Source organism: Sciurus carolinensis, chromosome 9 (genome assembly GCF_902686445.1).
Source record: "Sciurus carolinensis chromosome 9, mSciCar1.2, whole genome shotgun sequence".
Lineage (NCBI taxonomy): Eukaryota > Metazoa > Chordata > Mammalia > Rodentia > Sciuridae > Sciurus > Sciurus carolinensis.
The window spans coordinates 38,554,149-38,568,209 of NC_062221.1; the positions used below are offsets into that span (position 1 = coordinate 38,554,149).

General features: G+C 35.9%; 1 protein-coding gene across 2 annotated transcripts in view; it reads right to left on the reverse strand.

Moving 5' to 3' along the window:
• Wdr49 (WD repeat domain 49) overlaps positions 1–14,061 on the reverse strand; it is a 135,058-nt gene that overhangs the window by 84,425 nt on the left and 36,572 nt on the right. For both annotated transcript variants that reach the window (XM_047564787.1, XM_047564786.1), the window contains exons 6-7: positions 8,781–8,948; positions 6,241–6,389 (exon numbers count right to left, since the gene is read on the reverse strand). In XM_047564787.1, the coding sequence (XP_047420743.1) occupies positions 6,241–6,389; positions 8,781–8,948 (317 nt within the window). The remainder of the gene's footprint in view (positions 1–6,240; positions 6,390–8,780; positions 8,949–14,061) is intronic.

A 14,061-nucleotide genomic window follows, 5' to 3' on the forward strand; every position in this document is an offset into this window, starting at 1 on the left:
TCAAAATATTTCATAACACTATGAACTGTTCAACAGAAATCGCATTGATTTCTCAGTTCCAGTTTGACAATAAATTTAGAAGTGCCAACATTTCATTTCAGGCTATTTTGTTTTTCATAAATTAAATTGATTTTTTGTCATTATAATTATCCATATAACATTAAAAATTGTAGCAGAAATGATCCCAGTCTTTAAAAAACTCTTCAAATTTTCTTCTCTATCACAGTTCCACTTTTAAATATAAATTTTAGGTTCTTTCTTTTTACTCCCTTAGTATCTGTACTAACAACCTTCAAAGAAACAGACAACAGCTTGAACTAGGAACTTTTATTCAATAATCATTGAAACCTAGGTATTTGTAAAGGACCTTTCCCTCAAAGAAACACAGCTCAGAATAAAACAATTTCTGTTTCCTTGATGGGCCTTCAGGGAGGAGAGACAATCTCCATGAGTCCAAAAGAAGAAAGGAAAAGCAACAAACTTAAAATGGGAACAGTGAAGAGTAGGCTTAAAGGAAGGACTTTTAACCAGCAGCCAAGCCTGGATGGGGTTGGCAGGAAGTGGCCCCTGAAGCAGGGACAGCTGGGCAGGACATGGTGCAGCCTGGAGAAGCGGTTTTCCATGTTTCCACCGAGTAGAAACATACATCATCTCTGAATGAAACATATAATTCAGTTCCTCAAAATGCCTACAAATCAACAATGATAAAAAATGAGGTAACAAGAAAAGATAACCAAACATGAAAACAACTAAGTCTCCATGAGGGAAAATTGCCAGAATAACAGATAACAGATTTAAATATCAAGGACTCTGGGTATTGGAATATTAGAAAAAAGTATAAGTTTGAATGTAAAGAGCTAAAAGTCAGAGTCCCTAAATGCATAAGAAGCAAGAGGCTATCCAAAATGATCACATAGTTCAAAACAAACCTGTTAGGGGAAAAGCTTAGGAAAGATTAAGAATAAAGGTATGAGTTATATGGAATGTGGACACAGTGCCTTCAGAAACACCCTTGCTCAGGTCACGAGTATGATAAGGATACTTCCTAAAATATGAACAAACATCTGAACAAAGAAATGAAAAAAATACATAATTTTTTCAGAGAGATAGCAAATAAATAAATGGGGAAATACTGGATGTTATTTCTCATTATTTTAAAGCTGTCAGGTATTACCAAGCTCATTGAAATTCCAACCTGAATACTAATAGGATTTTTCATGGAACATGAGTATTGATCCTAAAATTTACTTGGAAGAATAAAATGCCAGGGGATAGTTAAAGTTGAAAAAGAAAAACACTAAGTAGAAATTGCCCTCCCAGGTATCAGAATATACAATAAAATTATTGTAGTTAAACAGCAGAATGTATATTAGTGTAGGATAAAGCAAGTTGACAAACAGAAAGAATAAAATATTTAGAAACAATTCGTGACATATAGTAATTCAGATGATGATAACAATGGCAACTCAAACTAGTAGAAAAGACAGGTTGTTCATAAAATAATCTTGGATAACCATTTACAGAAAAAAAATACAAAAATAAATTGCCAAGTTAAATACAAAAAAATCACTGGTATAAAAAATGTTAACAGAAAATAAAGGAGGATAAATTTATAAATAGGAGAATTATGGAAGACATTCCTAAGATAAACACAAAATCCAGCCCCATAAAGAAAATCATTTCTGACTCAATTTCACAGATTAAAAACTTGAATGAACAAAGTCACATAAGGTTTTAAAATGTATGCTTGAAAGAGGTAAAATATTCTAATAAACAAAAGTTGATCAAATTTTTTTCAAGCTACTATGAATCATCAGGAACATAGTTAAATCTATTAAAAATAAGATAAAGGGCATGATCAATTAATACATTAAAATCAGAAAATATAAATCATCAGTTAAGACATCATTACCCTAGGTACTAGTAAGATCATACGAATGGTATGACTCTACATCCTGTACAACCAGTGAAATGGATAGCTGTGCTACATTCATGTACAGTGAATCAAAACGTACTTTGCTGTTATGTGTAATTACTTAGAATAGATTTTTTAAATGATCAATTAATATTTGAAAAACAAATTCACGGTAATTTTTGCCCTTCAGATTTACAATAAATAAATACATGAACACCCTGATGGTTTCCATTCTCAAAAAGAGCATGAGGAAACAGGCACTTTTAAACTTCTCTGATGAGTATGTCGGTTGGTCAACACTTCTGCACTGAATAGGCAACATATAAGAAAATTCTTTGGTAAGTTACATGCCTATTGATCCAATAGCATCATTTCTAGAAATTTATCACAAAAAATTAATTTATGAGGTCTTAAAAACGTGTGTGGTGTGTGTGTGCATGAGAGAGAGAGAGATAAAGAGAGTCAATAAAGGTGAAAAATTAGGAACTATATACTTTTAATCAATAGATGATTGAATAATTGAATCATGGCCATCCATATCATAAAATACTATGTATCAAAAAAAAAGTTTATACATATTCACATAGAATGTTATCCAAGAGATGTTGCTTAGGAGAAAATAATTGCAGAAAAGTATATTTCATGTGTTACCTTTTACATAAAAACTAATAAATACTACTCTTTCTGTGCACATAGGATGATGTACGTAGCAATACATTAAGTATATAATAACATTGTGAGAAGATGTACACAACTATCAATTATTTCTTGGGAGAGAAATTGATTTAAAGGGGAAATGAGAAAAAATTTTACTTTTTGCACTATATGATTCCTCATCATTGTAATCTTTAGAGGTGGGCTGGGATAGCTCAGTGGTATAGCATCGCCTAGCATGTGCGAGTAACTGGGTTTAATCCCTAGTGCTGCAAAAAAATAAAATAAAAATAAAAAGAATGTAATCTTTATGAGAGAGAAGTAATCCTTTTATTTGTGCATTTTAAACAAAATGAAAATACTTAGCTTCTGGACGAGTGATAGAAGTTGGGGTGGAGGGTAGTGTGGAAAGAAGAAGACAAGCAGGTACAACACAAACACCAACACCAAATCTGGCTTTGTATTTTCTTCGCCAACCACAGTTCTACAATATGGACACCAGGCTTTGGAAAAAAATCGAACCTCAAACAAAGGATTATGTTACAAACTGATCTGATTCTGGAGGCCAAATCAGGATTAGTGGCCCAGGAATTAGAAAGAAAAGCTGGATCCGGCTCACTGATTGGAACGTTAACCCCCAGCAGAGAGATTTCTCTTGGGCCTTGAAAATGCTTTTAGTTCCCTGGTGGTTCCTCCTTCAAATGGCCAGATAACTGACTCCCAGCAGGGCCTTGCCACCAGTAACTGCTATTAAGAGAAACTGCTTAGAATTCCAAAATATAATGCAACTGGGTTGTTATTCCGTATGACACCAAATTCTGTAGAAATAAACTTATTGTTTATTCATCACTGGGAAGTGGCAATAGAACAATCTTCCAAAAAAGATCTAAAGTCTTGGATCATTTTTTGGAAGAAATTTTCTTAGATCTAAATTTCTTTGGTCTACAAATCCTCTAATTGAGCAACTCTTTGACCAAAACCTGATTCAATCAAAGGTTGTTTGAAAAAGAATATTTTTTCATTTTCCCCATTCCCTCACTTACCTCTAGTCTTATTTAAAAAAAAAAAAATTTTTTTTTAGAATTTATGGCAATAAAGCGGAGGTTTAATCCAGCAGCAGAAAGCTCTGTTCTTTGTTGTAAAGACATGAGAACTGAGATTATCATGCATTTATCAAAGTGTAATGGATTCAGACTAATGTGAACGACAGCATGACAAGCTTTATTATGATGTAATGGTTCATAAGTCAGAGCAAAAATGGAAGGACAGAACCTTTTCAAAAGAGTCCAGGTAGTCTTAGCATTGATTCCAGCTATTCACAATCAGTTTTGACTTTAAACTCATTTTTTTCACTTGCTTTTAAAGTTATAAAACCTTTCTTCAGAGAACTCTATGAAATAAAATATCTGGTATTTGTTTCATATTTATGTTTGATAATGATTCCTTCACTTAATTATGATTTATTGAGGACCTTGCATGTATATAACACAATTCAAGTAAGACAGAGTTCCTAACTTCACGAGTCCCATTATTTAGTTAACAGTTACACTAGTTCACATATTATATTCAACATATATTTAATACATTAATACTTGCTAGGTCCTGGGAACACAAAAAATAAATTCAACAAATGATCCTTGCCTTCAAGCAATCAAAATCTAATGAAAGGTACAATGTACATACACAATGCTCCAGTACACAAGTTAGATTGCAAGTTCAACAGTGGAAGTTAAGACAATGTGCTAAAAAGTTTTAAATAAAAAGGAACAAATAGATCTAACTAAGACATAAAAGTTTTCACTCTGAGTTTCTTCACTACTTTGGTTCATTGTAATGTGCCTTCACTTCAAGCTGTCAACAAATAATCACTGAATAAACACCACAGGTGTCCAGCACTGTGAGAGACGCCAAGAATACAAGCTGAAAAGATCCTGACCCTGGTTTAGGAAACACTACCACTTTCAGCACAGCATCACACACGCTCCAAGGACACATGCAGCAGAGTGCAAGGAGAGAAACACAGAGGTCTCCACAAGAGGCTCCAAAATGCCCGAAGCCTGCAGGATAGACAGCATCTGTCAGTTAATGGAAGAGAAGGAACTACGGACAGAAGAAAGAGCATGTTGCAAAGCCATGAAACCACATGGTAGGAACAGCTGACGGTTTGATGGAGTTCTACAGCACCAAACATGAAAGAGAAAAGCAGGAAGTGAAATAGGACTGGTAAACAGGGGGAAAGTTTAAGAATTTTAGAGTGACTAGATGGAGGACAGAGATAAAACCGTGAAGAATTTCTCTTGCAAACTACTATTAGAACCGAGGATAGGCTGGAGTCAAACCAGTCTTAAAGTAGCAGACATTTTAGGAACACTTCAGTATTTTGCAGGAAAGAAATCAAGATTTATAATAAGAGCAATGGCAGCTGAGATGGAGATGTGAGACTGACAAACGTGTATTGATGGTAGAATCAACAGGATTGAAGATAAGGGAAAGGGAGAAGAATTACATGATAGGTAAGACAGTGAAACAAGTAAGTTTAGTAGGAATTTTGGCTTGTGTGTGACTTAGGAGTTGAAGGTGAATTTCCATGTAATATGTATATATAATTCATACATATTTGTATATTTAAACATATACTTTATATGTATTTATATATTAAATTTATACTATTATTTGTGTATGCATATATGTTTATGTGTGTTTATGTATGTTTACATGTGTATATAAAGTGATATATATGTGTGTGTATATATATGTGTATATAAAGTGATATATATATATATATTACTTTAGCATAGAACAAAAATCCAGTCTCAGGGATTTTCCCCAATGAACTTATTGCCCCCTTGTCTCACCATAACCAAGTATCTTGAAATCTATCATATTTTAAACTGAATCCCTAAGTCAGGCATTATGTAAAATGTAAATTTTACAGAAGCACTAAACACAATATTTTTAGAGATTAAAAATTGACCTCTAAGTGGATATGTACAGCAAAATAGTGTGACCAGAATTCAACTTGGACTATCCAGCTCTGGTGCCATATTTCTTCCACAATATTTAAAATATCCCTTCAAGGGCTTAGGGTACAGCGCAGTGATAGAGCATGTGCTTAGCATATGCAAGGCCATGGGCTTAATTTCCAGCATCCCAAAATACAAATATAAACATCCCTTCGAAATCATCAAATAGAAAAGAGTTGTTGAATATAATTGAAATGTTCTTAATGTATTTCTTATTCTTCAGATTTATATAAATTTCTAATTTCTCTCCTATATCAAAGCAAAATTAGCTAATTGGCTATACCTATTTAGTGTCTTATTGAAACAACATTTTGATAAGACAAGAATTGTCCCCATTTTTTAATCTTTGAGTTAGTGAGAACTTTGGAAACTCTTAATGTGACATATTGAGAGTCCAACAAAAGAGGTTAAATCCATAAGTACAGGGTTTGAACAAAATTTTAATGAAATACTTGTGTAGTTACCCAAGAACTATTGTTAAGTAACCATCAATCAACACTTTTTCTAAATATAGATTTTCAAAGACATAGTAGTTAGTCAATTTATTTTTAAAAATTGGCAGCAGCTCTCAGAGAAATTCAGGGGCCTGGAGAGATTTCAGTAGGAATTGGGAAGGCAGAACTAAATTACATGCACAATGTTACTTACTTTGTCTCTGGAGAAGCTAAAAAGTTGTTTTCTTTCAGCAAAGAACTGGACAGCAATTACACTGGCTGAGTGACCCCAAAGGACACCAACTGGTTTAGAAACAACATAGGGATTCCAAAGGCAAACTTTATTGTTAATGCCTGCAGTTGCTAATCAGAATTAAAAAGAAAAAAAAAAATTGTTTTTAAATAGCATGAATAACCCGCACTTTCTTCTTTCTTTTTTTTTTTTTATTTTTGCGGGGGTGGTGGGGTAACAGAGATTGAACTCAGGGACACCTGACTACTGAGCCACATCCCCGGTCCTATTTTATATTTTATTTAGAAATAGAATCTCACTGAGTTGCTCAGCACCTCGCCATTGCTAGAGCTGGCTTTGACTCAAAATCCTCCTGCCTTGGTCTCCCAAGCTACTGGGATTACAGGTGTGTGCCATGGCACCTGGTTTGCACTTTCTTTTTAAAAAGAGTTTATCACATGTCTATGGTTAGTAACTGCCTTCTGATGAACATCAACACATCCTGTCATTAAGGAAGGAAAGTCTTGCCATTGCTGAACTAGACTAGGCAACTAGACCAAGGTATGAGTTTTGGCAATAGAAATTATCTAAACAGAAGAGTAAGAGAAAAACCATTTGCCTAGGGGGAAGGGGTATGCATGAGCCAAGATGGAAAATACAGTTCCATTTAGGAGCCCACCTCCAGCCTGTCCTGGAGGGGACAGAATCCTTCCAAGTTCTGAAGTTCCCTCTCTCTGAACAGCACAGACTAGGAGTGTAGACAGTGTTGGAACTATCCAGGAGCAAGAACAGACGAGGGCAACATTGAAAGTTCCCAAATTAATGAAGTATAAGGAACAAATTATTTTCATGGTTAATGAAATAACCAAGTATATACATGAAAACTATCATCACAAATATATGTTTGTTCTGCTTTCTTGGTAAGATAAGGCATTTTGTGAACATGAGTTGGTTATATTCAGGGAACAGTTCAAGATCAAGAGGTATAGTACTTATTCTGGTGCGTGGAAACTCAATGTAACACTGTTGTTTCCCACTTGAGGACCAGCTGTGGAGCTGAGTTTATTCACCTATATTTTCCCAGCACTGTGGCAAGTGAAAATAGTGATCCAGTATACATAGAATGAATAACTAATCAGCTAAGAAATTAAATGGTTGATATTTGACTCCTTGCCAAATCAATCCATGAACACCCCTCAGTCCTCTCTAATAAATTGATAGTACTCTGTCAGGGTTTCTGGGACCCCCAGCCTTGAGCACGGTCAAGATGGCGCCTGACGCTGAGCCAAAAGCGGCCAGCTATACAGTAAACAACCAGCGAATTCCAATGATTGGCTAGTTAACGATGTGATTAGAGCATGCCCCCCCTCGTGTACCTATTCTATGCCTGCAGCTGTCCGCGGTTTACCTCGTGTGCCCCCCCCCAATTGGTTGAAGTGTATATAAGCCTGGTGGGTGGGAGAGTAGGGGGGCAGAAGCTGAAGCTGGGGAGGCGGAAGAAGCTGGGGGCGGAAGAAGCTGGGAGTGCGCAGAAGCTGAGAGAAGAAGCTGAGAGAAGAGAAGCTGGGAGTGCGCGGAAGCTGGGAGTAAGAGAAGTGTAGGAGAGGGACTGTGCATAATAAACTTCCAAAGCTTCAGACGTTTGTCGTGTCTCTCTCTGCGGCCAGAGGGAACGCGATAGTACTCCTTTAGATTCTGGGTTGACATTCATGATACTTTTCACCCTGATTGTCAGCTATTATTGTTGGGAATTTTAGGAATCCAGTCCCTTAGCTAGTATCAATGCTCTTTTGATGAATGATACCTAATGAATGAGGATTAATATTACCTGTAAGCCATGAATGTTCTCGGTAACTACCTTGTTAATTTTTAAATAATACATATTCACCTCACATTTTTATAATGTTTGAACATTAACATATATCAAATATCAACTTTAAGAATGTCTAGGTATTTTATTTAAACAGTTAATGTCTGAGAACCTTTCTATTTCCTCAGCTTAAATATACCATTTTACATCAAAAGAACTCTTCCTTAGTAAACTAAAGATAAGCTCAATTTTTCAAAAATTGTATTCCAAAAAGGTAATTGAAAAACATTCTGCATTTTGCAGTTCTCTATTAGGGCAAGCATGTGTGTGTGTGTGTGTGTGTGTGTGTACGCAATGAAAATGACATATTTGTTTGGGTGCAGCATTTGGTAGTGTGGGAAGGATGGCAGAATGGCAGATGTTGCACAAATTGTCTTCTTTGTCTGTATCATTATGCACCCCCTACCAATTCTAATAAAAAATACTCATTAAGGCATTGGGGTACTTTTTCATATTTTCACCCCAATGTAGTTTATATACACCACACATAATAATGCATCATTATCAGACATTCTCAGGCAATAAAATATGAGCTGTTCAAGTTGGTCTCTCTGGCAATAAAAGCAACAAGGTAGAGAGACTTCATGCATACAAATATGCATGCTAGACTATTTATGAGGCTCTCATAGTTATCATGATTTATTTTACATACCAATTAAATTGAGCCGAGAGTGGTAATCAAAAGCATGAATGCCCTGGGCAATGTTGAAGGATGTAATTTTAAGATGCTTTTTTGATTTCTCTCTCCAAGCCAGCACCACAGTGTTTGTATTGCTGGTTGTACTGGAAATGATAACATCCAAAGATGCATTATAAGTCACTGAAAAAAATTAAAAAGAGGAAAGCAATCTTTAGCTTATTTTTCTTAAGACATTAGGAAAGTAGAACTGTTTAAGTTGGTGATCTTAAAAAATTAAACTCAGATGATGAAGATATAGCTCAACACTTAGAAAACACCTCATTTAACCCTTCCCCCACTTCCCAGCAAAGAATTTATAGTGAGAAGTTACAGCAAATTCTGCACTCAGAATTTCTTCTCTCTCTAGGGACACCTTAAAATATTTTATGGAACACATGGAAAGAAACAATATTAATCACAATAATCATATGGGATGCTGGAGATGTAAATGAGTATTGATCAAATTCCCATGTTCTTCCTCCTGGGCCTGGAACAGGCAAACAAGAGATTACGAACCATCTGCTGCTCCCCAAAGGTCCAGCTCATGCTCAAACAATGGTTTATTTAAATTTTACTGGTCTAGAATGTCTGAGTGTTGAATGGCCAGGACTCAACTCCCTGTCCAGATTCACAACACAACAAGAGGCTCAGGACAAAACGTCTGGCCTGGGTTCTCAATGAACCAGTGCCAGATGTGGCAGAGCAAAGTCTTACCTTCCAAACAAGGATAACGGCCCTGACGACTTTTGCCACCGGGACCTTTCCATTCCTGTCAGACTCACAAGCTCCCAGAGGCAAATAGACACAGCTGCTCAAACCACTATGCCCTCGACAGTTGGGTGGAAGTTCTTTTTTTTTTTTCAATTTTGCTCAGTGATTGTGCCCAAAGTTGAAAATTTTCTGATTTGACCTCAAATTCCTGCCTCCCATAGAGAAGGATTTTGTCACTTTAATAGAATGACTCAGAAATTATTTCTGATCTACTTATTATATAGAATCAAGCATGACTGTTCTGGAAGATAATCCTTCATGATCGCTTGCATTTCTCTTCTTATGAAACTAAGCACTGACTGCCCTTTATTTTAGATTATCTTTTCAAAGATGTTTGCATTGCAAACAGCCTTGAATTGTAGAGATAGCTGTCTCCCTTTGGAGCAAATAGCAGGAATGCTTCTTGTCCAACATAATAAAGACAGTGTCTTCCTCTAGAGGAGGAGGAAATACAGATCCTATAAAGTGTAAAAGATTCAGATTCCATAAATTTGGGGGTTCCTTTACTATAATGCATGTGTTGCCTGTGCAGACACTCATCTGTGCCTCTCTTTATTTCTATTATGAACTTGTAGCCAGAGGAACTGAACTAGTACACCAATACTTAAGCTGCTTGCTCTCCTGTGAATAACAAAGAACTTTTCTCAGACATAGGAGTTTCATTTCCACTATCACCGTAAGATCTTTTTTTTTAATCATTCACTCCAAATGAGTACTTTATTTGTAGCTGACTATATTAGAAATGGCACGCTGATCTGCAAATAGCTAGCTTAAACACAGCATAAAAAGTTAGACCCTTCACAGTTCTTAGTCAGCACTGCTGTGATCAAATGTTTGTTCCTCCCAAATTCCTATGTAGAAATCCTAATGTTCAAGGTGATGGAATTAGGAAGTGAGGCCTTTAGGAAGTGATGAGATCGTGAGGGCAGAGCCTCCTGCATGGATAAGCGCCTGGTAAAAGACATCTGGGGAAAGAAAATGGCAGAAAGGCCCCATGTATGCATCAGGAAGTACCCTAATCAGACACCAAATATGTTGCTGCCTTAATCTCAAACTTTCCAGTCTCCAAAACTGTGAAAATAGATTTCTGTTGTTTATAAGCCACCCAGTTTTGGGTATTTTATTAGAGCAGCTGAACAGACTGAAACAGGAACTTTTGTACAAAAATACTTGCAATTTTGTAAAAAGCAAAGCATCCCTCATTAAAGAGTTAAGGAGACCATCAAGTTCTACTATTTTGGTGACAGAATTAAATGTGTTTTATGTGAGTTGTGTGTGTGTGTGTGTATTTATACATACATATATACGTGTGTATGTGCATGTATATCAATATGTATACATAAGTTTCCAAATAATTACCAAAGGCAAGGAAATTATGAAATGCATAAGATAGCTCATTACATTCATTTTCCTTTGACCTATTCAATTGGATTAATTGCTTCTAAAAGCAACTAGAATGTATTCATTCAAGAGCTGATATTGATATGTGAATAGCTTAAGTTAACATATTTCATACTTATCTCCCTAGGAAATAAATGGCTTAACATGAACAATTTGTAACAAGTTAATGAAATCGATCCTACTTAGTGTGTCTTCTATAGATAACCTTTATCAAAACATAGCATCCAATCTTCAGTGATTTATTGGGCATCTACTATACATCTTGTGCTATGACAAGGATAATAAGAGAAGAAATAGATAAAGCCTGAACCTTTATCATATGTCTGCAAGCTTGGAAATAAAGATATGTATATCAAACAGTTAGAATTATAGCCCATAGTAAAGTGATAAATTGAGTAGTACGAAAATACAATAGGAGCTGAATAAAGAAAGAAAACAGCATGGGTTTCAGGTTTTTGGAAACATTTAATATACATTGACAAAAAGATAGCATATCAGTAGATGAGAGGTCATGACAAAAACATCTGTGTGGGAAACAAATGGTAAACTCCAGAATTCAGAGCTTAAAGAAAACTAACCTTCTTTGTAGTAAAGATGAAGAAACAGACTTGCCCACATAAGTTCAATGATCTGGCCAAAGTCAGCAACTGATTATTTTCTAACTCAGGCCTAGAGTCCTGAGATGAACTCTAAAAGTGTTGCAGTTGAATGTCACATAACATGCAATGTTATATATCCAAGCTCAGTACATTAGAATTTGACAGAGCCAGAGTACAAATTCAAAATATAGGACCTGATCCCTTGACAGCTGCAGCAGGACTTTTCTCAAATTTTAATATCTGCATGAATCACGTGAAAATCAGTGTTCAAAGGCAGCTTCTCTTTCAGTAAACCTGAGATTGGTTATTTCTCACACATTTCAGGAGTTGCTGCTGATGCTCCCCAAGGACCACACTCAAAGTAACAAGGCACTAGAGTGTGTTCTTGAAAGTGCTGACATCATTTTATACTCTAGAGAAGCAATCCATACTTCTTAAAATGTGTGAGGCCAAACACTACTTTGGCAATCTAATGAAAGTCATATACTCTCTCCACCAGAAAGATGTGCATACTCACAAATGTTTGTATAAAATATCAGAAATTTAAGAACCTTCCCATCAATGTTTATAAAGCCCAACAGTGATCTATCTGAAAAATGCAGGACATGAGCCTCTGGCTGCAAGATAATTTTGAACTGGAAAGTAATTCTCTACCTGCTTCTCAGGTAATTCTTAAAATTTCTGTTACCAATAATATATGCCATTTGTGTTAGTGCACAACCACCTTTCCATGATTAGCTTCTATTTCTTTAATGTAAATGAGTTTAAATGACCTTTGCCAGTGGGGTCCTCTTAATGTCAGAACACAATTTCAGGAGGAAAAAGAGGAACTGGGAAGTAAAAGAGACTTTCAGAAAGGGGACCAGAGCAGAGCTACCTCACAGAGCATCAGGCACAGAATCATTCACTGTGAAGTGTGTCGTGAAACGGGACTGCCAAGAGGCAATACGGTCTATTTCTCCAGTCTGCCTAGAATTCACATGGATGAATTCTTGCTCATCCCCCATTATGTAATTTCCTTTTGACCAATGGATTACTTTTTATAATTATGATAATTTATTGAATCCCTCACATGTACCAGACAGCATGTCTGATGCTTTCACCCTGTTAAAGTCTGCAGTGGGTAAATTATCCCACGTTTACTGATGAGGGGATGGAAATTCTGAAAGCAAATTTGCCTATGGGCATGCCACTAATTACAGGTGGAGATGAGCTTGAACCCAGTCCTATCTGGCTGTGAACTCTCCTTTCCTTTACGTTATATCCTCCTCCTTCTAGTAAATCACACTGCTGTGTGTATGCCAGGACAAGATCTGCAATTCTTTCTTTGCTTCCTACCCTTCCCCTCCCACCCTCCTCTCTTCCTCTTCCTTCCTTTCTTTCCTTAGATGTGTGGTGCTTGGGATTGAACCAGGGCTTTGCTAAATTGCCTCGGCTGGCTTCAAATTTGCAATTGTCTTGCCTTGGTCTCCCAAATAGCTAGAATTTCAGGTGTATTGTCTTTCTTGGAAGGAAGGGAAGAGAAGGGAAGGGAAGGGAAGAGAAGGGAAGGGAACCCTATGATTTAATAATGGATTTCTTATAAAAGGGGTATCTTCAGCTTCATTAAGGAGCAATTAATTCCAGAGACATAAGGACCCCTGAGTGCTTGCTTTACTACTGAGTCTTTATTGGCAGGACCAACAGTATAAACCTGATGGAATGTATTACCATTTAGAAAGCAGTCTGGTTGACAATATTTCTTTTGTTTACTGAAAATGTTAAGGGTTATTATAACTTGACACTCCGTGAATCAATATTACATTATAATTTTATCTTCTTATCCATGGAAATTCCATAAAATAATTATAGTACAATCAAAATAAAATATTTCTACACAGATTACTTTTGTCATATGTTCCCCCATTATATCAAAGAATTATTTTTAGTTTTGAGACCATAAAGAAAGATACAAAAAAGTGCATTCTGTTCTGGTGCTCAGAATATTGCTTTAAGATATGTCACACGCAGGTTGCCATGCGACATTTATGGTTCTGCACTGTTATATACCAGAAGCTCAACAATTCACACTTTATTTCTAAAGCAAGATATAACTGGTTTCTGATTAAATTGTAGAACTTCAGAACTCTTGAGGATGCTTGAGTAAAAGGTGAGAGAAAAGCCATTTCCTTAAAATCAAATTATCTGATAAATAAAAATGTTTTCCTCACTTCTAGAGTTGAGGTAAGAAAACGATAGGTCATGATAAAAATGTTTTTAAAATATCAAGCTAGGGAATGGGATGAGCTGGTAAAATAAATTATTTGTTTTTAATATTCTCAGCAAGTTTAAGGATTAGAAGAGGAAAATACTTTAAAATTACTTTTATATATCATTTTGAGAGGAAAAAAGATAGCTTGAATATATTTGTCCATTAAGATGCTAACTTTCAACTCTTCCACTCTCTCTCCACATAGTCACAAAAAAAGGCATTAAGGGAACCT